The following is a 21,836-nucleotide window of genomic DNA, read 5'->3' as shown; positions in this document are numbered from 1 at the left end:
GTGTGTATTTGTGTTTTCCCCCAGGGTGTTTTTATTTAACTCCGAATTTGCAGATTGACGTGTAGCCAGTCCAGCTCGAGGTCTCTCTGAAACCCGGGCTGGCGAAGATTGATGATAGAAATCTGAATGCTGAACTGCACACCTGACCTCAGGGCAGCCAAGTTATTTTAAGCGGGCATCACTTTTCCCTCTCCGGGCGGCGGGGCCGCTTCATCCTTCACAAGATAATGGAAGCAAAGCTATAGAGAGCAAACTAGCGGCAGGTTAATGCCCAGGTAATGTTGCATAATATACCTTGAAATGTATTGATCCCATGTCGTTAGGGCCTAAAAAATAACTGCTGAGGTCGACAGAGTGGTGCAGGTGCAATGAGTGTTTACCAGCGCTGGCAACATTGGCTCTCCTGAAACAAATCTCTATAGTACATCGTTTTGTTAAACGCACGATTAATTATTAAAAGTGCACGACTTTTATGTTGGTCACATTCTTCGCCCGGAGGCAGTCTCTGATATGTTACTTTTAGTTAGCGCGTTTAAGAGAGGAGTTCAAAGATTCGCCTGTCCTTTTTCTCCACTCAATCATTTTCACATTCTCTTTTTTTTTATCTCTTTCTATCTGGCACCCTGTCTCTGATTCCTTCAGCCTTCCCGTCTCTACCTATCTGTGGCACTGGAGATAGAAACGAGACGTGTCGAGAACTTCAGAGTCTCTCTTGTGGGTCAGTTTTTGCCCGGGTCATGGTGTATGTTAGAGCTCGCTCCGCTGTGGAGGCGCTGCAGAGTCTGTGTTTAGTCAGCACTGTGTGAATCCAATCAGGATCCCCAGTTTACCAGTGAATTGTGCTCAAGGCGCTGCCTCCTCTCAAATAGCCCAGCAGAGAGCAGAGACACGCACTCTACCACCCAGAACCTAGACATACTGGTCTTAAGACACACTGGACTTCTGCAAACACCTAACTGATGGCAACCCACCATTAGGTCGGCACCTTTCTTTGCACACTCTTTTCAAATGTTGTACGGTCTGGTTCAAGTGTAGAATGACGGCTGTGATAGTACTTGGATGTTTTTGTGGTTATTTATCGTGCGTTTAGTTCTTATCTGTTATAGTTCTTATCTCGGAGTTATCTTACTCTAGTCTGGCGTAACTAAGACATATTACTTACTGTTCGTTTTGGGCCTATCTCTATCGATGTGTGGTTTCTGTAATTTCTGACGAACTTATCTTTAGAAACCTCAGCGCTTTCGCTACTATAGCGAACTCATTACTTTCGCGTTTGCAAGTTGCCGATTCGGACTCGATCAGTTCCGTCGATGTCCCTGGCTGTTAACAGGGACTTGTAAGGACAGGTCAAGTCGTTTTAATGTCGTTGCCTGCCTTAATATCACTTTATAAATTTATATATTTAAATAACACCGTGTCGGGAGCAACGGGGTTACTGCCAGAGACCAGGTCACAGAATGTTTCGTCACTCGCTCGCCTTGTGGACTTGGTTAAGAAGGAATGCGAATGATTGTTTAAAGCTAACATTTAAAGGCAGAGTTTGCGATGGTTTAGATTGGGCTCGTGTAAAAATCAATGTATGTAAACCAGGTGGGTAAAACATACAAGGATGACTAGAAAAGTCTGTGTTGAGCTGGGTACTCGGTATGTTCTCTCTTTTCCCTTAACCTCATAAAGATTTCCACTGTTTGGTGTTGAAGCCGTTTAACCTCCTATTAACAATATGGGGTAGATTTTTTTTTCCAGTTTATAGCGAAATCACGGCCCGTCGGCTTTTTAACGGCCACGCTACAATTTGTTAAAGAACTAACTAAATGATGGTATTAGATATCGAATGTAAAGTTAATAAATGCAGAGTCCCACGCTGCTTCGGAGAGTCAATGCAGTCGGAGCCAAACATAACACGTAAAATGGGACTGTCTGGTTTCCTGGATGTTTATTGAGAAGCATTTCGTGCTCAGGAATATAGGCCATCAACTTCTGCCCTTCTTAAAGCCGCTTTACAGCAGCCTTGATTCAAACCCGTGTGATAACCAAGATAATAATTTGTAATTTCTGATCTTAAACTGGGCCTTTTCACTTTGTAATAACCAGTTTCTTGTTCCAGTTTTTATTTCATTCCTTCTTTGAATACCAGTGACTTCTTCATGTCGAGTTTAATTTAAAAATGCCCTTCGTAACTAGGTCACGGTCATAATCACTTCAATTTGGAGAAAATTAGCGCCATTGAGAAGTAGTTTAAAGTGAAACACTTTTGGGATCTTTAGGTGTCATCATTCGACGTAAATGCATAAAGCAGTCTCTCACAGGAGACACGGGAGGTACTTTCAATACATTTTAGAAATCGCGAGGTCAATGATTCTTCAACTCTAACCATTTTATCAAATTAAATTGTGTTGAAAAAGAACAGACAGGCTAAATTGCTGGCACGTTTGTTTTTAGAAGATATTTAAGTGCCTGATACCATTGTTCTTTTTGTCTGGTGGGCGACAGCATGATAATAAAAGACTTGAGTTAATTTAATTAACTAACTGGAGAATGACTGTCTTGCTGTGTGTGTGATTTTCTCTTCCACCCCCCCGCCCCCCTCACTGTTATTGTTTCTTTACACTCACTGTATTTCTTTCGGGCTGATCTCCAGGACCCCATTTTAGTGTTTGGATTCCTGAGAACCTGGATGGACCTGAATGAACCCGACTGGTCAAACGTGGCAAAGCACCTAACGTCAAACGGGCTGAGCTCACCGGCTGAGCAGCCTTACCTAAAGTTTGTTGGTCGACACCACAGTGGAGGAGAGGGAAGCTCGGGATCAGAAGAAAGCTTGAGACTAGCGGGTCCCACGGTTACCAACCTGGACACTAATAGGAACCACCTTGTGCAGGGGAGGTCAGTAGACGCCTACGTCCCCTTTAGCCACAGCTCGGAAGAGCTTGCAACCTTTATAACGGATCTGGATCAAACAGGCAAACTGTTCCTTTCCAGGGGAATAAAGAGGGAATTCGTGACACATCCATCTATTGAAATGTACCAAAGCTTGCCTGTGGCAGCTGCCCAGGGTCCTAGTACCTACCCTCATGATGTTCCCAACAACTTCATGCACTCCAGTACAAGTTCTCCCGTCTATGTACCTACCACCAGGGTTAGCTCCATGATCCAGACCATCCCTTATCTCCAGGGCAGCGGATCGAGCCAACAGAGTCACCCCGTTACTAACCATTCGGCCTGGACTCAGCCGGCCACAGAAAGCTCAACCTACAGCTCCAGCAGCCCTCACCATATGGTTTCCAGCAGATTCTCCTTCTCCCCGAGCCCACCAATTTCAAATGGAGCTGCCCGAGATTCCGGCTACAGTAACAGTCTGAATATGAATGGCAGAGATCAATACACTAGTCCTCTGACCAGGCCTCTTAATGGATCTTACCCCAGCCCTTACACTTCTTACGTTGGGCCACAGTTGACTTCGGCCTGGACAGCAACAGGATCTTTTGAAAACTCAATGCTGCACAGCTTGCAGAGCAGACCCACAGCTCTACCTGTCCGGGGACCCAATGGAGGTAAGTGAATTCTCACAGTGTTTGCAGAGGAGCCGTGTTGTTACTTTTCTATTGTAGCCGTCAATCCTTAACGCATTTTGGATCCACTCTCGTGGACCTGTTTACAGCCTGAAATTGCTTTCATGCGCCGTGACTTCAAAAATCTTGAGAACTTTACAGTTTGGCGTGTTGCGTTTGCCTGACCCTAGTGCGAATACCAGGTCTCTCCATAAATCCTCGGGTTTGTCTGGAATTTCTACCCGTGTTTAATAGCGATGCACGACATTATAAACTAAAGCCTTTCCTTTTATTATTATTTTAACACTCGCTCCATTCTAGTAGAAACGGTAGAACTCAGGTGTTTCACAGTATGTCAGTGTATATTAGCCAATGTTCTTGGGCAACAATATCATTTAACCAACAGTAAACCGGGTTATGAACGTGGAAACCAAAATCAAGAAAAAAACAATTGTGTAACGGAAATAATCAGAACTTTAGAATGAAAGATCAGTTCACTTATTCGTGCAGTGAGTGAATTTATTAGCATCTAATAGCATAAACCGTTACCTGTACAAAGCAGCTATAAGTTGTTAAATGTGCCAAACTTCGGGCATATAAGTATATTCAAGGAAAATGTGGAAGGTAAAACGTTTTCTAATTCACATATCCACAGACATTCGAGGACATTGAAATACCCAACTGGTAAATGTATAACTTAACGACTAAGAAACTTACAACAGCCGAGTCAGTACATTAAGTTGAAATGGGAAACCGCATGCCAAACAACAAGATACTGCCAATTTGTGTTACCCAAACACACCACGTACCGCCTTATTGTATCTAGCAGGATTGTTTCCACTCTGATAAACTCACATTGACGTTTTCTGTCTCCCAACTTTCATATTGGTGACGGAAGTTTATCGCTGTTTTAACTGCAGTGCATTTCGGTGGTTAAACGCTTAAGTAATGAAGTCATGTAACACCGTATAAAAATGTAACGGTTTGCGAATGCTAAAAAAAAAGTTGCATATTTTGGAAACCGAAAGGAAAGAATAACCACCAGCACTTTAGATTTTTATTCTTGCCTCAGGTAACCACTGAAATGCCTGTGCAGCGACTGTCTTCAATCATTGTTAGCGTACCATATTCTGGAATTAATACTAAATTAAATTGCAGTGTCTTTTATTAAACGATTTTGGAAACATGCCTGTGCCGAAGGCCCGAAAACACAACAGGCGCTTACATGGGGTGAAGTAGATTGTATCTGAAATAGTTGTTGACACACGTCGAAGCAAAATAATTCGGAAATGATGTTGCAACTCTGCTTGTTAACTTTGGAGACTTTTAAAAGCTTTTCATCTCTTTGCATGATCGTATGGGATCCCAAACTCAAAACAAGTTGGGCCTGCAGATCCTCCCGTTTTAATTTGCCAAATTGTGAAAAGTGCAGTTAGCACATTTCCCTTGAATATACTTATATGCCCGAAGTTTGGCACATTTAACAAGCGCAGTCTCGCTAAAGGAAATTCTAAAGGCTGCGGGGGGGAATTTCTCGGTCATATTCTCGTAAGATCGACCCACCTTTGACAATGGGAAGCAACGAGATTTGAATAGGAAAATGAATTCTCGGGGGACACAAAATCACATTATAAAAAGTAAATATGTAAGCGACATTGAATTTCGGAAATCTTAAAGCAAATGCTAATTTATCGGGAATAGTTCTAAAATTGTCCTTATATTTATTAGTAACATAGCTAGGACATTATGATAAAACGAATAAAGATTCCACCCCATTTGCCAAAGATAGCAGCCAGTAGATAAAGGTACATAAACATAGGAACTTTGACTTACGCCAGATAACAACATTTGCCTCATCTTTCACCTGCATTATTCCCCCCTGGAGTAGTGTAATCTTAATGTGATAATTTATTTGAATTCACAATTTCTTCCAACCAAAAAGTTAGGAGCAAGTGCAAAGGCCTTTTTAGTTCGGAGGATTACTTCTTAAAAGTGGTAATTTCCTTTTCCTGAGCCCTTCACATTAAAAATTGACCTGATGCTACGGCCCTCTTGAGCGTGTGTAACCTTTTCGCTCCAAACATATTTTGTTCATGTGTTTGTAATTTAATATGAATAGTGGCAGCTCGGTAACAAAAAAAAAGCCGAGGGAAGGTAGGAAGATGTGGAGAGGAATAACGCCGTCTGGAAATAAATTATTGAAATAATAAGGACGCTCCCGTGGCCGAAAGGCACGTTTCTGTTTTGAATGATGCGCCAGTTTTTAAGGTCTTTTTGGTTGGGCTCATTATGATTTTTTTAGACTTTAAGATTCAGTAATTTTAAAATCAGGAATCCACCGATCTGAATTCAAAAATCAATTAGTCTTTGCGCTCAGTAAGGTTTCGGTGAACAAGTTGCAGGACCAAAATGTAAAGAATTCTCCATAAAATAGAAAGAATTGTCTACAAATAAAAATGGGGAGAACTAAATGATGTCATATTCCTGCGGCGAGCGGTCAATTACACATTCCTGACATTGTGATATCGGCCTCATAGGCCAGAGGAATGACATCCTGAGGGATTCAAAGGGTTAAATCTTGTAATTTCACACCCCCCCCCCCCCCCCCCCCAACCTCTCACACACACCTATACCACATTTAGCGGAAAATCGGGTAATACGGACTTTAAAACTTAACCTGCCGCTTCGGTGAAATCGCAAATCCGAGAGTAAAGTTCAATTTCTTCCACAGGCCCATATTAGTGACATGAGTTATCTTTACCTTGTCTGACCAGATTTTAAAGGATAACATGATTTTTAGAAGGCAGTGACATAATGGTTTGCGATAAAGACAGATCATTAACATCAATCTCAGTGGGGCTAACTGCGGACTCCGAAGTGATAGGTTTAGACCTTTGTAAAGGTCTCGAGCTTTTGTAGATCAAATAGATATTGTTCCTTTGATATTCCGCAGTGAATATTCTGCAGGGCATTTCCAAGTGCTCCCTGTATATTGGAACTGCGCTGCGTCCACTGTAAAGATGATTGTTTAGACCCCTTTCTGATTCTATTGATATCTTTGGCCACAGTCCCCTTCTCTTTGCACAAAGTCACAGGGGAGAACCAGCTGAAGCCAGATATATCTAGATCAAAGATCTGTCCGGGACACACTTCGGACTCTCAGCTAAATCCGAATCAAGCAAAATAAATACCAACATTTACTCGTTCAAACAGTTCACAATTTAAAATGTTTGATTAAACACTAATCAGGCTGATAGCTTACGCTCAGAAGTTCTCGGTTACAATTAATTTTAAAGTTCACACTTGCTATTTAAACAAATGTTATTTTTGGAAAAACCCAGTCTAATCTATGACTGGCCATGCCAGCTAAATTAACAAAAAGGTCGGATCATTTCGGAAGCTGAAAGTACATTGTTGGTGGTAACATCCCGGGATAGGTCTGGCTAGTTTAACAGCATACCACATTGTATGCTTGCATGGTTTCTAAACAGAATCCCGCAGGGATGACGTTTGACAAGTTGACATTGTAGATCAAGGAGCAGGTTTTGGGGCAGAAAGCTCTGAACACCATATTCGCTCCTGCTTTTCAAACGTGGGAGCATAAAATGGTCCACCAGCAAAATTCTCTCAAAAACTGCAGCCACAGGATGAAGTTTTAAGTGAGGGAGGCATAAGATATGGCCTAGTTGACTCCAATTCTAAATAAACTAATCATGAGCACCATTGTTGGATACATATTCGGAACAATTTGGAATGACGGTGAATTTTCAGCTGGGAGCTGCCAGACTGTGTGTAGAGATCCCGAAATGTGGCTTTATTAAGGTCTCTCTGGCATATTTCCTTTAGAGAAATCGAAAACTCTTTCTCCCCCGGGTTTCGTAGAATTCTGACTTGCTGGAGCCAGTTTCGTTTTTAAATCGGTGAAACTGCAACCAATTCATACTTTTCTACAAAATGAGATGCAAAATGTGCGTTTACCAGACATATTTTGCCTCTGGAATATAAATCCTGTTGAAAGGTCAAACACCACTAGCTGGTGTCTAAAATCACTATTACAACACTTGTGACACGCTTCTGATTTTCTTGTCGGTCTTTGAACATTAAACGAATAATGAGTTGTTAAGATTTCATCGTTAGATTGGAATAATATGTTGTTGCTGTGCAGTGTAGCAGGTTGCTGCTGCCTAGCCCCGCTGTGCATTTCCAGCACTTGGTGTTTATTTCAGATTTCCAGCATCCGCAGTGCTTTACCTTATGCTTTTAGGAGCTTGTGGGTTTTAATTGTAATAATCTGCACCATTGTGTCACACACAGCCGGCAGGGTCTCACTATCAACTCGCAACGTTTGTCTGCATGAAAGCGTTAGCTCACTTGGCAGACCCATTTTCATGGTCGCATCTCTTCAGTTCGTTACAATGACAGGGTAAATAGAGGAACGACGGTGCTAAATCAATTAACTTTTAAATAACCCGCTGTGGGAACATGGCAGCTTGTTTGCTGATAGCGATTATGTAGCGACTGCTGTGAAAAATATAAGACGAGGTTAATTCTCTCCTCGCTGTTTATTGCTGCAGTAATCAATCTGGGAGACAATGGTCTCATGCATTTACGTGCGGTAGGTTACATCTACATCTTCCCAACATTTTTGACGCGCTCCCTTTCCAAAGCCTGACTCCTCTCCGTGTTTCGATTGGTCAGTTTCAAGAGGAAAAAGTTAAAAAAGATTTTGAAGGAGGAAACAAAGAGGCGCGCTGTCTAAATATCTTATAATTTTGAAATGCACGGAAAGTAAGCGAGTTAAGTGTCTTTAGATAACACTTGTTTTTTTATAAAAAGGGGGTTACTTCGTTTATGAATCCCAAGAGGATTCCGTGTTGCATTCATCATCGTTATTAACCAAGACAATTGGAGGAAGGCCCAGCCGTCTAATTTGATGGCATTATAGCGCTATTGATTTATAACCCGAGGCTGTAGGGTCATGCACTTCTATGGGGACAGGGAAAAGAGCGGAAAACGCGTGTTCGTTCATTTGAAATCAAACAGCCAAGAGGTGGCCTGCATGTGACTTCCCAGCCGGGTGCGGAATGAAGGGGGGTGACGCGTGTTTATTTCATTTCGTACAGAACGACTGCATTTTTCATTTGGCACCTAAAACACTGATCTCCTGATGGATTACAAATCTCTTACATTGGCAGCAGAAACAGCAAATGTTCGAAATCAAGGTCAGACTGGCCAGCATCTGCGAAGGGAAGATTCGGGTTATCGGTTCATGTCCGAATCCATTTATTTGCACCGTATATACAAGGAGGAAAAAAAGTGAAACTAATTTCTGGAAATGTGCCAATCCCTGTCAACTCAAAAGACTTAAATATATATTAGGAACCCCACAAGTGCGAGCACTGCTCTGCTACTGAACAAAGTGGTTACGCTATAAGTTTGTATTTTAAATGAACTCTCCGCGGTGTCTAGTCCTCTCTCTGATGTATCCGAGTAGTGGTCTATGAAATAATAACAGAAAATGCTGCAAACACTCAGCAGGCAGGCAGGCAGCACCCGCGGAGGGGAGGGGGGAGGTGTGGATGGGTGGGGTGGGGGGCGGGGTTTGGGGGATAATTTTATTTCAGAATTTCAGCATCCGCAATATCTTGCTTTTCCAGTAGTTGTCTGTCGATATAGATGTACAGTACACCACATAGCTTTATTATTATTCGTCCCTATTTATTTGTACAAATATACGTTTCGAAGGTGGCTTGACTCATTTTCAAATTTTAAAAATTGCCAACAGACGATAAGTTAAAAATAAGCAAAACGTTCTCTTGGAATACAATTTTGGCACTAGATTTTAAAATACTTCAGAAAATACTTCAACAAGAATGAAATTAATTGTAGAATTACCAAAAAAGGGATATTCTTGAGTCTAGCCACTATCACCTTCTTTGGGGACCGGAGGTTTTGTCCAACTTTTGAAAGTTTCGCAGTAGCTTAGCAAAACGCCCTTTGAGAAATATCAGACATAGCTTACAGCCCGCTTCAGTGATTAACATAAAGGAAGTTTTTAGTTAGAATTGAGCTACTGCTTCTCACTACAAATCATGAGGTAATGCCGGAAGAACATATGAATAACGAATTATGTGCTCACTAAAATAACAAGAAACTGTCCCGCTTGTTTAAAAATAATTCGGATAAGCAAAAGGACAATAAACAACGGAATGAGCCAGATAGGTTGAGAAAACACGTAACATTAATCGATTTGGAGTTATTTGTATTAAACATGCCTACATTTTGAGAGCTGCTCGGTTTTTGATTGGGGAGGGAGTGGAAGGATTTCTGGGCTGGCTATCGCCGGATGAGACGCTCCTTCCCTGACCAACAAGTCCTGGCCTGGGACTATCTCGCTTAGGTGTTCAGCGTTTTCTTTGAGTGTGCAGGGCGGCAAAAATAGCTGCATAACTGCGGATCCAGCTAACCAGAGCAAGAGTTGAGAGATCACCACCAGAATGCCGCCTGAAAGTGTTCTGGCTTGGCAGTTAGGTGTGGTATAAACCCAGCCAGGTGGGAGGCCGCCGTATAAAACTGCCCGAGCGGTCTTTTTGAGTAAACATTGGCATTCATTGGGAAAATCTAAGATATAAATCTCCCTGCAATTATGCTATTGGGTACTTCCAGTGGGTTCCTCTGAAATTCCTCCCGGAATTTTACTGGAGAAAATGAATCCATTCATTTTAAGGCCTTGTCACTGCCACTAAAACAGGAGAGTGAGGAATTTCAGGCGAATGCGTTCACCGTCTATTACGTGTTTGTAAATGAACATAACATTAACCCTAGAACAAGATTATTTTTGTTATTCTAAACAAGGCTCCTCTTTTTGGGTAATCCGTTAACCCTATCCTTTACCCTTCAGCAGCCTGGTAATCTCTTGCAGCAAAATACCTGAAATTCCTCTAATTTCTTGTGAAGGATCCTGATGCACTGAGGCAATTGGAACAAAGGCACTGAAAACAAAATATGTGTTGAAACTCAAGAATTTGACATTATCTCCCCTTTAAACGGAGAGCAAATATAAACCATGAAAATGCATTTCCTTAGGTGGTTTGCATTAATAAAATGTAAAACTTGTACAAAATGGGTGCAGTACACATAAGAAATAGGAAAATGGCACATGACCTAATCTCTCTACCTGATTATGGTAATAACCTTATACAGTTCAATGGAAAACCTTTGCAAGATCTAGTGAACAATGAGGAGGACATGGATATTGATTCAGTAGAGCATTATTATATGTACAACATTTGGTACAATATTTCTGTGTGGTTAATTCTTTCAATAACTTGGATCTATTCATATTTGCCTGTGTGGCTGACAGAACTATTGGACGAGCTGTCCGAAGCCCGGGAGTGTGTCAACTGTGGCTCCATGTCCACTCCCCTGTGGCGGCGTGATGGCACCGGTCATTACTTGTGCAACGCTTGCGGTTTGTACCATAAGATGAACGGACTGAGCCGACCCCTTATCAAACCTCAGAAGAGAATGGTAAGCGACTTATGTAACCCTGTCAGTGCAATCCAGATACAGCAGGTACTACTGATAAGTGTACAAGATAACCTGACTCTGTAAAGCAGCAATACCTCCAAAGAGTATGGAGCAAGGCTTAAATAACGTAATCAGAAAAGAAGTAGCATCTTGCCTCTGGGATTTGCAGTCGAATGGCACACTGGACTGTCTAATGGTTATTTAAAGCACCTCGCTGTGATTGTGAAGTGCAGCATCTACAATTATTACTGTATTACTCTCAGCCTTGACGTTTATTTATCAATTAGGACCTCCCGTAGAACACGGAATTTTCCATGAATGTGTCGTTTAAATCCCCAGTATTCATGCCTACACCAATGTTCATATTAAAACACGGTTTAGTAATAATAAATAAACTGAAATATATCAAATATAGTCATCCGATTAATGTTTTCTATGATTTGTCTGTTCTTTCCCCCTGCTGATGTTTTCGAAAATTCCAGCTTGTTCACAAAAGACGCAACACGGAAGGAATGCTTTAGATATGTTACATTATTCCCTATGGGAAAACTGCAAATGCTGCAAATCTGCAATAGAAACGATGCTTGCGTGTAATACACAACAGGCCTGTCAGTATCTGCTCCTATTAGAACAGAATAGTGAGTAGGTCCTCCTCTCTTGAGTTCTCCTAATTCTAGATGAAGCGAGGCAAGTCAAATTTTGCATTTCACTGCGCTCCCCTTTAATTACCTAGGCCCAACCAACCTGCAATAATCGGAAATCAATAATCTTTTTCACTTGAGCTGTGATCTCGAATTAATTTCTATTATGCTGTAACCAGGAAGGACCAAGGTAGAAAGAAAGATGCGATTTGCACAAGAGTCCGGAACCAGTTCTGCTGCTGGTGGTTTAAATGCGTCTGCCACAATGTGACCAAAATTAGCATTCGTGCGCGGCCTATTGCACCCCTATGGTGTTAAATAAATCAACGCGCAGACGGTGGATCCGGCAAGTAGAAACAAGCCGCCACGGTTTGATCTGATCATCACCTTTATTCCAACTATTCTCCTTGTTAACTGCGAGAAACCCTTTAAAGAGTGTTAATTAGGTTTTTTTGGTGTTTCCCCCCTCCCCTCCTCCTCCGCGAATGACGGTGCTCTTTTGAAATATGTTAAAATAAAAGCAGCTTTAAAGTCTTTTAAATCTGGAGGAGGACTATTAGTAACTCCAACCACTTAATTTAATGAGACAAATGGACACGGTGGGGTTGAGATAAGGCGACAGGGAATACTATTGTGTCTGAATTAATAAGGAATGACAGCCTCTGTTCAGACAGACATAAAAAAGGATTGAAGTCAGAGACTAAGGCACAACCGCAACTGTGAATTTCAACCTTATTTTTTGCCCAGGAAGTGAATGGGTAGCCGTCACTTTCCATAATGAGGGTTAGAGTTTGTATTGAGACCCCAGAGAAACACTTTGCTCCGTTACACTACCGCAACACGATGACATTTAAAAATATATGGGATGTGGGCTTCGTTGGCTGGGCCAGCATTTATTGCCCATCCCTAGTTGCCCTTGAGAAGGTGGCGGTAAACTGCCTTGTAGGATATATCACAGTCTGGATCTAAAGGGCAATACGTCGACAATTATAAAATGTAAGACAATTTAAAATGTTGAAACTTTATGTACAATTAACCGTCGACCCACCCCATTCTTCAGAAGTAAACTTTGAACTTCTACCCCACTCCCGATAGATTTTCCAGTTAATGATGCTGTTGAGGTGACGCAATTCAGAAGTGGGGGAGAGGGGTGGGGGCTAGAGGAACGAAGGTGTGGCAGTGAAATTCCTTCCACTTTAATAACCTACCATAGTCTCCAGCTAGCAAATCGAAATCAAAGGTAGCTTGGACTCCAACTGCAAACTCTAAATGTATGAATTATTCCAGCCTCCATTGCTGCTAAAGGGAGAGATAATTAGTTCACTTGGGCACTAATCTTTTAATATAATCTCTCATTAAATTGGATAATAGCCACATTGAGATTATGTTGTGAAGTTTCAGAAACCACCGTTAATGCTCGGCAGCGGTTACCTGCCCCTTGCGTTTATTGATTTTTATTTCCCGATCAGACGGAATCGACTGGGTGGGGAGATTTGTATGGGTTGGAAATTTTAACAAAAAAGGCCACCAAAAAGCATGAAATAACTAAAAGGAATAAAACGCTTATACCATCTATTCAACATGGCTTAAATTGCCAAAATGTATTTTTAAAAATTGTTCTTTATGCTGAAAATATTACACAATAAGATTCAGCTGTACCTGTATGCTTTTATTCTGTACATGCTGCATCTGATAACGCATAACATAACCAGCATGTTCTTTACTTCCACCTCAAGCTGTTTCATCTCTTCTACACCATATACGGCAGAATTAATTAACGGTGAATTGGACTTTTTTTTAACAATGGCGGTACTTTGCAGCGCCAGTACTAATCTTCTGCTACAGGCTGCAGTCTTACAGCAGTACTCCTGGAGCAGTACCAGCTACAAGAACTCAATTAGGGTGTGCAGTATCAGGTGAAATAAGTGCGATATCAGTCTTGCTACATTCAATGTGCACTCTGGCCATTCCTCAGATTGGGGTCAGCGATAAAGGGAGCCGCTCCACACGCACACGTGCGATGATTTGCTGCTGTATAAGATTTGTAACTGTATATAGTCTTATTGGGGGGGGGGGGGAGCATAGGTACTTTTTCAACTTGGTTTTGCGCTTGATTACATTTAGGTCCAAAATGTGAGTCTATCTCTCAGAGGTGGTCTCGTGCCTTATTGCCAAACAGTCTTGAGAATCAGATTGAAATGAACATACGTTGTTTTTCGTGGTCATACCATGGCATCTCTCTAACTTCAAACCGTCCTCAAATCAGAGGGAAACTGTTGTTAAATATTTGATAGAGTTTCACAGGCAGTTGGTCCAGCTGGAGCAGCTAGTATCAGGGCAAGTGAGGTGAATTGGATTTTTTTAAGTATCACACCCATTGTTTTTTTCTATTGCAAATTCCTGGAAATGCGAATTGATAAGGGCAGGGCAACGCCAACAGCATCTGGGACATCCTGAACGTTTGGAGGGGGCAATAATTTATCTCCTTAACCAATGAAATTTAAGGATAGGGATAGAAACTGAATGAATGACGCAGAAGGAAATAGGGTGAATTTGAGTTGCATACAGAATACAGATACAGAAAAAGACAGGATGAGGGACGGAAAAAGAGATTAAAAACAGACAGAAAGATAAACATTTAAAATTGAACATTTGAAAAATAGGAACAGCCCTGTGGAAGTTTCATTATTCACTTTCTGGGCCTGCAAGGGCCATAAATCATATCATAACAGGGTCCCATGTGCTGAATTACCAGGTCTAAAGGTCTACCGTGACATTCATTCATATTTTCAAATCTAGCTTCCCAATCAAATGAGGAGTGTGCCACAGTTATGCTATGTCCCCAAAACTGTTCAACCTGTACACTGAAGCTATCCTCAGAGACATAGAAGATCTACCAGGTTGCAACATGTGTGGTTTGAATGTTAACAACTTGAGATGGGCAGAACACATTGCACTGATTGCAGAGTCAGAAGAGGCACTACAGGAAATTGTTTTAAGTGAAAGTAATGAGTGAGGAACATGGATTAAGAATGACTGTGAAGACGACCAGGGCAATGGTGATAACCAGAGACTTAATGCTGGAAGCAACAGTTGAAGTAAGCCTTCAAGTCTTGGAAGATGTGAATAGGTTTACATATTTAGATTATCACAGACGATGGGAGATGCGATTGTGAGATCTGAAGGAGGATTGAGATAGCCAAGACCAACTTTGTCAGAATGAAGGATGTGTTACCATTAAAGAAACTGAACCTGTTTAGTAAAGAATGCTGAGGTGCTACATTTTGTCATCTGTTATATACCTCAGACACATGGACAACAAGGAGACTATTTTTAAACTGAACCTATTTGAGATGTGGACATATAGGAGGATGTTCAACATATCCTACATGGATGGAAAGACTAATAAGGAAGTGCTAGAAATGGCTGGAGAAAAGAGGAAGTTAGTGCATAACATCAAAGAGAGAAAGGTACAATACTTCAGTCACATCATTAGGGCAGATATTAAACAGAGACAGCTATTAAAGGGGAAGATTGATGGAAATCCTAGGGGAGGGAAGCAGAGGAGAAATGGATGATGGATATAATAGACTGCCTTTGGGTAATGTGGAATATGTAAGGGCAGCACAGGACAGACAGAGGTGGGAGATACTTGGCAGTCAACTTTCTTGGACGATGATGACACCAACAAATGAACGAATCTAGCAATTTCATGATACCCAATGGGGAAGCTTATGGCAAGATTGTAATTTTTTTGGGTTTTGACAAGGTTAATGGGAAAGTAGTGCAAATCATTCGGCAATTTGTGACGAATCAAAACTCATGGCATTAACCTCACCTCAAAAAACTGTGATTTTTTTAGACACTGATAACACCATATGCCATGAATCAGCCATCACTTTTCCAGCAATTTTGGGCTATTAAAATAGAAATGTGGCCTATTTAGCCACTTAGGAGCTATTTAAACTGTACTCTAAAGTATGTCATGCTTGCATGCCTGTTGGTTAAGTTTTACCATAGTGTGAAAATGAAATGGGGTGAGACTGTTGGAGGGAACCTCTCACCTGCAGCCAAAGCCTGATTGTGAAACAGTTTGGCTATATTGTGTACTCTATGCTGCTCCAATGCCAAAATAATACTACTCTATAACACAATAATAAAATTCTGCAATGGAAATTGAGTAAACCTGGTCAAAACTAATTATAGATAATAATTCAAGATGTAAAATTTCTTTCCTTTCCATAATCTCTGTGCACTTTACCCATATTTACCCATAATTGTGCTGAAAACCTCCTCTGTAACAAATTTTGGATCTGGAAAATAAGGCTGAGATTAATCATCTAACAGCAGTAGAAATTACGTGTAATCTGGAACACAAGGCAAAGGTGCCTCGTACTGAAGTGAAATTCAAATTTAAAAACTAATAATAACCCCAATAGTCCTAAACTATGAAGTGTTTGATACATTGTAATTCCAGTGGAGGGAATGGAAACAAACCCTTTGTGTAACTTGGTTTGTAGTCAATCTCACGAGCAGAATAAAAAACTTATAAAATATTTCCACATGTAGTGTCACATGTTAGTGTTGCACAATGTATGAATAACCTTTAGAAAAGGTTTGCACACATCTGATTATTACCCCACCTCCTTACTCTGGAGATACTTAAAATGTCTAAACATGAAAATATTTCAAAGCTTTGGTCTTGCTTCACCAGATCGCATTTTGCAGTTATTTTCTGAGCAATTTTGGAAGTCCAAAGTGATAATGTTAACTATAAGTAAATATAGCTAAAAATGACCTTCAATTATTTGTGCATCATGATTACAATGGCCTGTTTATTTGTGTGTCATTCTCTTACAGTCTTCATCCAGGCGGATTGGCCTGGCTTGTGCCAACTGTCACACAACGACCACTACATTGTGGCGCCGGAATGCAGAAGGCGAGCCAGTCTGCAATGCTTGTGGGCTTTACATGAAACTTCACGGGGTATGTTACCTTGTTCCTTCCACTGGAGACCAATTCAATACAAACACCAAGAAAGCCTTGGAAGAATTTTTAATATCTTTCTTCAGATAGAATCAAAGTTTTGCTGTACACCCACAGATGTGTTAAATGTATAATGATTGTGTCTCATTTGTCAAAAGCACAAACAAATTGATTTATTTTGAAATTGGTAACCGTATACTTCAGATGCTAATAAGCATCAAGGGAAAAAGAAAATCTTTTATGTTGACTCCCACTGGGTCCATCCATATTTTAGATTCTATTATTATGTGTAAGGAAAATAAAGAGTTAATATCAGCTCTGAAGAAGGGTCATACAGACGCGAAACATTAACTCTGTTTGTCTCTCCACAGATGCTGCTAGACCTGCTGAGTTTTTCCAGCATTTTCTGTTTTTCTTTCAGATTTCCAGCATCTGCAGCATTTTGCTTTTATTTATGTTAATATTTCATTATATGTAACATGAAATGTAGCTGTTTTGATAACATAGACTCTATATTCATTTAAACAGTGCACATTTTACAGTCTGCTAAAATGAAAATCTTTCAGTTTTAAATGGCTGATTATGTTATTTCATAATCAGCTGCAGTTTAAGAACATATTTCCTTTTATACCAATAGGTACCACGACCTCTGGCAATGAAGAAAGAAGGAATCCAGACTCGAAAAAGAAAACCTAAGAATTTAAACAAGTCCAAGAGCACTTCAAGTGAGTCTGAGATTACTAGTTGAAAGGATCTTGAAAATAAATATGGAATACCATCATCAACAAGATGACTGACTGGCTGACAAAATATTTTGCAGGCACAAGTAATACAGTCACAATGACTCCATCTTCATCATCGTCTTCTACATCTAATCAGGAGGAGATACCCAGAGTGAAAAGTGGTTCACCCCCTGGCCAGACCACAGTCGTAACTTCAGGGGTAAGTCTCTCATGCAAACCTTTCCTGTTTCTATGCTGCACCATAAGTACTGAATACCTGTTTAGAAGTTATCCTTACTGCCAGAAATTCTTGGTCATATAAACAAAAAGATGCATTTCTGAGATCCTAATAATACAAGCAAAAGAAAATTATTTCAATTTTTTTTTTTCTGTGGGCAGACGGCTTGTTGCAGAGTTCTGCAAAATATCTTTGGGGTTGTTTTGATCATTTTTTGGTGGGAGTAACCTTTTCAAATTTATAGCAGTGACTTTGACTCAGAGAGCCACTGCAAGCTACTCAAATTTGGAGACTGTATGAAGTTGATGAGGCAGTCACAGGCCTACAAAATGAGCTAGATAAAAATATGTAAGCGGGTAGAAAGATACAGATTGGATTTCATATAATGGGCTGAAGAACATGGTCCCTCGCCGATGGTGGGGTCTGCACCTGGAAGTCGGCGGCATTCCGACTTCTGGGTCTGCTGTTGGTGTGTGCCCAATAATATGCTAATTGCCGCCAATTAGTGGCAAAGGCAGCTTACAGCCCGTCACCTTACCTAAAGAGTGCTGGAGGGCGGGATGTTCAATCTCGGAAGCTGCAGACACCTGGAACACAGTAATGACCAGCATTTTATAGGGGCCTTGGCACTTGGCAGTGTCAGGTGCCCCATCAGATGATCAATCGAGTGCATCTACTATTCATAGTGAAGATTTGTGCATCTTCCAGTCTGGTCAGTTAAGTCAATTAAGGTTTTAACCAAAATAAAAGGAAAATACTGCAGATTCTGGAAATCTGAAATAAAAACAGAAAATGATGGAAAAACTCAGTAGGTATGGTGGCATCTGTTGAGAGACAGAGTTAATGTTTCACATCTGCATGACTCTCAGAGCTGAAGGGAGGCAGAAATGTGATGGGTTTTAGACTGTTGAAGAGAGGGAGTGGAGCAAAATAGAAGGTCAGGGATAGGTGGAAGTTTAGGAGAGATTTGACAAAGATGTCATGGATACAGGACAAAGGGAATGGTAATAATAGTGCTAAAGGCTAGGGAAGGTGTTAATAGTGACATAAAGGTCAGATTTCAGAATGTGCTAATAGCAGAACAAGGGCCTTGGCTCCTTGAATGCAAAACATAAGAACAACTTACAGACTGGTCCTGGGGGGAGGGTGTTGGGAAAAGAATATCAAAATGGAGGAGAGAGTTCATGATCTGAAGTTGTTGAATTCAATGTTAAGCCCAGAAGGCTGTAAAGTGCCTAATCAGAAGATGAGGTGCTGTTCTTTCAGTTCCCCAAAGATTAGAGGAATAGGGCAATGGACAGGAAAATATTCCATCAAAAGAGCCCTCTGACTCAAAGCCCTTTGTGCATTATGTTCTGTTTTGGTTGGTAAGGCATAGAGAGAGTAAAGACAGGAGCCTTGGAATCATTTAAGAGACAGTTGATGTTGTGATTGGCAGACAATAGGTTTTTCTAGATGCTTTGGCTAGTGGCCTCCCTCATCTGTATTTATCCTGTGATCTTTTGTTCTCCTGATTCCTTACAGTAGCAAGGATAAGAAATCAACTTTTCAGTGAACCACATGGTTTTATAACATGGCCAAGTAGTTTAGCGCAAGCTTTGGGACATGTTTGATCTGTAGGAATATGTATAGAAAGAAATCAGATTAATCGTTCAACTCTATTAGTTAATTTCTGTGTTCTGTTAGTTCACATCAGAACAGTTAAAATCACCTTCTTCAGAAAGGGCAAGGTTCAGATCACCTCACCTCTCTCATGCAGGATTGCAAGATTTCTCTTTGGGTCAATCCTTAAAGAAAGATACTTCTTACCTTTTCTTAATGATTTTCATCCATAACCAAATCTGTGACTTGTAAGAAGGCTTACTGCTACTCAGTGATTTTTCACCTGAGGCATACTGATGAAAATTTTTCTGCTAATTTTAATTTTTCCATCAAATACTAATGAAAGTGATTTAACTATTTATTTCACACACTCCAGTCATTAACAAGAAATGAAGCTTTAAATGAACAATGTAGGTCCTGCCCCTCACTGAATGATTTTGTATTTCTATTTGAAGCCAACCACATTTGTCTGGTTATTTGCCATTGTGTGACAAACCACTGAGCTTTGATGTGATCTAATGCTTTCACTAATCTTTGTTGACTAGTCTGTCTTAGCAATGCCAGGCCAAGGGAAAAGCTGCAGCCCCAAAAAGCGGCACACTTAAGTTTGCTGAATAGAAGTCAGACTATGCAGGAGTAAATTTATGATCTGTATGTGAGATTTATGATTCTGTCAGATAGGATTATTGGGGCAGTATGATACTGATAGACTTGACATCCCCCCCTTATCTGTGTATACATTTGTAAAATTATCCTGCCCTCAACATTTTTCAAAGTTTCAGATGTTTTGCCAATTAAAGAAGAAAAATAATTGCAAACAGTAAAAATGGCAATGTCTACAAATATCTACAAAATATTTCTATTTTTTACAAGTTTTGATTGCAGAGGCAATTTGCCAAACTTTCCTTTACTTATTTCTGTCTACTGACTCCGTCCTTACAGGACTATCAACCCTTCCAGCAGCCAATGTGGACTGATGATGAACAGCTCCATGGAGTTAGATAACAGCACATCTCTGAACATAATTTCTTCCCTATCTCCAAGGAAAGGCACATCCTCCAGCAGCCAGTAAAGCTGCCTGTTTATTTTGGATCCATTTAGTTTTATTTAACAAAAAGCTGTCATGAGTATTTTCAGAATGCAGATGATCCAGATGCCAAAATGTATGCAAAGAAACAGCTGAGGCATGTTCAATGCTGTAGTCAAGTGTAATCTGACATTACCTAATTTTTGCCAAAATGAGCAATGGTAATGAGCCTCCCACATTACTGTTTGAGCTTGTTCCCTCAACGATTCTAAAGGAATCAAATTATGTTTGAAATGACACACAGACGATGAAGGTTAGTTAATGCAATGCAAATTCTGAAAGTTCCCATTGCAGTCATTGGCTTCATACTGGTCAATGTTTTAGAGACAGGGTAACAAGCGGATGTATTCTTCCACATTTTAACAACTTCATTGTACAAAACGAAATGCAATTAGTATTGCAGAAATCAGTATTAAATCAAAATGGTTCAAAATTAAACAACCTTCTAGCAATGAATGTAAACCTTCTAAGTTAATGGTACTTGTATAATTTAAAGATGATAGCTAAGTCAGTATCTGCAACAGGATACTTTATTCATTTTCTGTGTTTTAAGAATCATCCGTATCTGTGTTTTAAGAATCATCCGTATAGTCCTTTTGGTAGTTTGGGAAAAGAAACATTATGTTAAGAACAAATTTCCTCTCAGGTAAATTCGTTATTGCATTACATTTTGTAAGTTTTGTAAAAAAAAAACACAAAAATATTGCCTGGCTATAGGCTAAATATATGCAAGACGAAATGAAATGCAAACTTTACTACCTATATGATGAAATGTAAATATTTTTCTGAAACAATTGTCTGAGGATTGTTTGGCTTTGATGATGCAAAATGTATAAAAAAGACAAACTGGTGTTTAGACCGGTACATGCATTTTTCAAGGTGTATGTCATTGCTTGTATTGTTATTTGTTTCTTGAAAACAGATTAAAAGGTGTCCTTTTTCGAAAATATTATTGGTGTTTTACTTTACATTGTTCTATAACCAGTTACAATTTCCAGTGAAATATATAATGTTCTGATCAGCTTTTTGACAAAGGCGTATAAGAACATTTATTTACGTGTGTGTGTGTACTATTAATGGTTATGTGTCATTACAAAACAAGTTTTATATTTATGTGTCTTTGTGCCATGAAGAACAGATAGTTTTCTTGTTTGGATTTATGTAGGTATCCCACTCAAATTCAAGTGAGTCAGAAATATATTCTTAGTTTAACTGAAGGATTTACGTATTGTAGTTTCATCATGCTTAGCCTAATGCTTACTTAGTCTAATGCTTACTTATTTTTTGTGAGTTGAATGTTAACAGATAATCTTAAAGAAAATAAGAAACATCATAGATGAATGATTGTGCCATAATCAAATGCACGTGTTTCCTTGTCAACCACAGTTCATCAACTCTAATTAGTGATATTATTTCAATTTGAGAAAGGTTGACACATCTTATCATTTATCTCACAATTCTCCTGCCAGTAAATGAGGG

The 21,836-nt window shown here is 40.1% G+C and overlaps 1 protein-coding gene across 3 annotated transcripts; it reads left to right on the top strand.

The window, feature by feature from the left end:
* The first annotated feature begins 137 nt into the window (after nt 1-137).
* Nucleotides 138-21,304, top strand: gata6 (GATA binding protein 6). Of its 3 annotated transcripts, none has more exons than XM_078540221.1 (7): nt 138-275; nt 2,642-3,554; nt 10,915-11,081; nt 16,583-16,708; nt 17,346-17,433; nt 17,529-17,650; nt 20,213-21,304. In XM_078540221.1, the coding sequence occupies exons 2-7, from the start codon at nt 2,678-2,680 to the stop codon at nt 20,273-20,275; spliced, it is 1,443 nt and encodes a 480-aa protein (XP_078396347.1). In that variant the 5' UTR covers nt 138-275; nt 2,642-2,677; the 3' UTR covers nt 20,276-21,304. The 3 variants fall into 3 exon arrangements, with proteins under 3 accessions (XP_078396347.1, XP_078396346.1, XP_078396345.1); XM_078540220.1 differs by lacking the exon at nt 138-275 and adding an exon at nt 514-977; XM_078540219.1 differs by lacking the exon at nt 138-275 and adding an exon at nt 1,123-1,590.
* Nucleotides 21,305-21,836: the final 532 nt, after the last annotated feature.

Source organism: Cetorhinus maximus, chromosome 4 (assembly GCF_964194155.1).
Source record: "Cetorhinus maximus chromosome 4, sCetMax3.hap1.1, whole genome shotgun sequence".
In the NCBI taxonomy this organism is placed as follows: domain Eukaryota; kingdom Metazoa; phylum Chordata; class Chondrichthyes; order Lamniformes; family Cetorhinidae; genus Cetorhinus; species Cetorhinus maximus.
The sequence above is the reverse complement of the archived record's forward strand: the minus strand, read 5'-3'. Positions and strand labels throughout refer to the sequence as shown.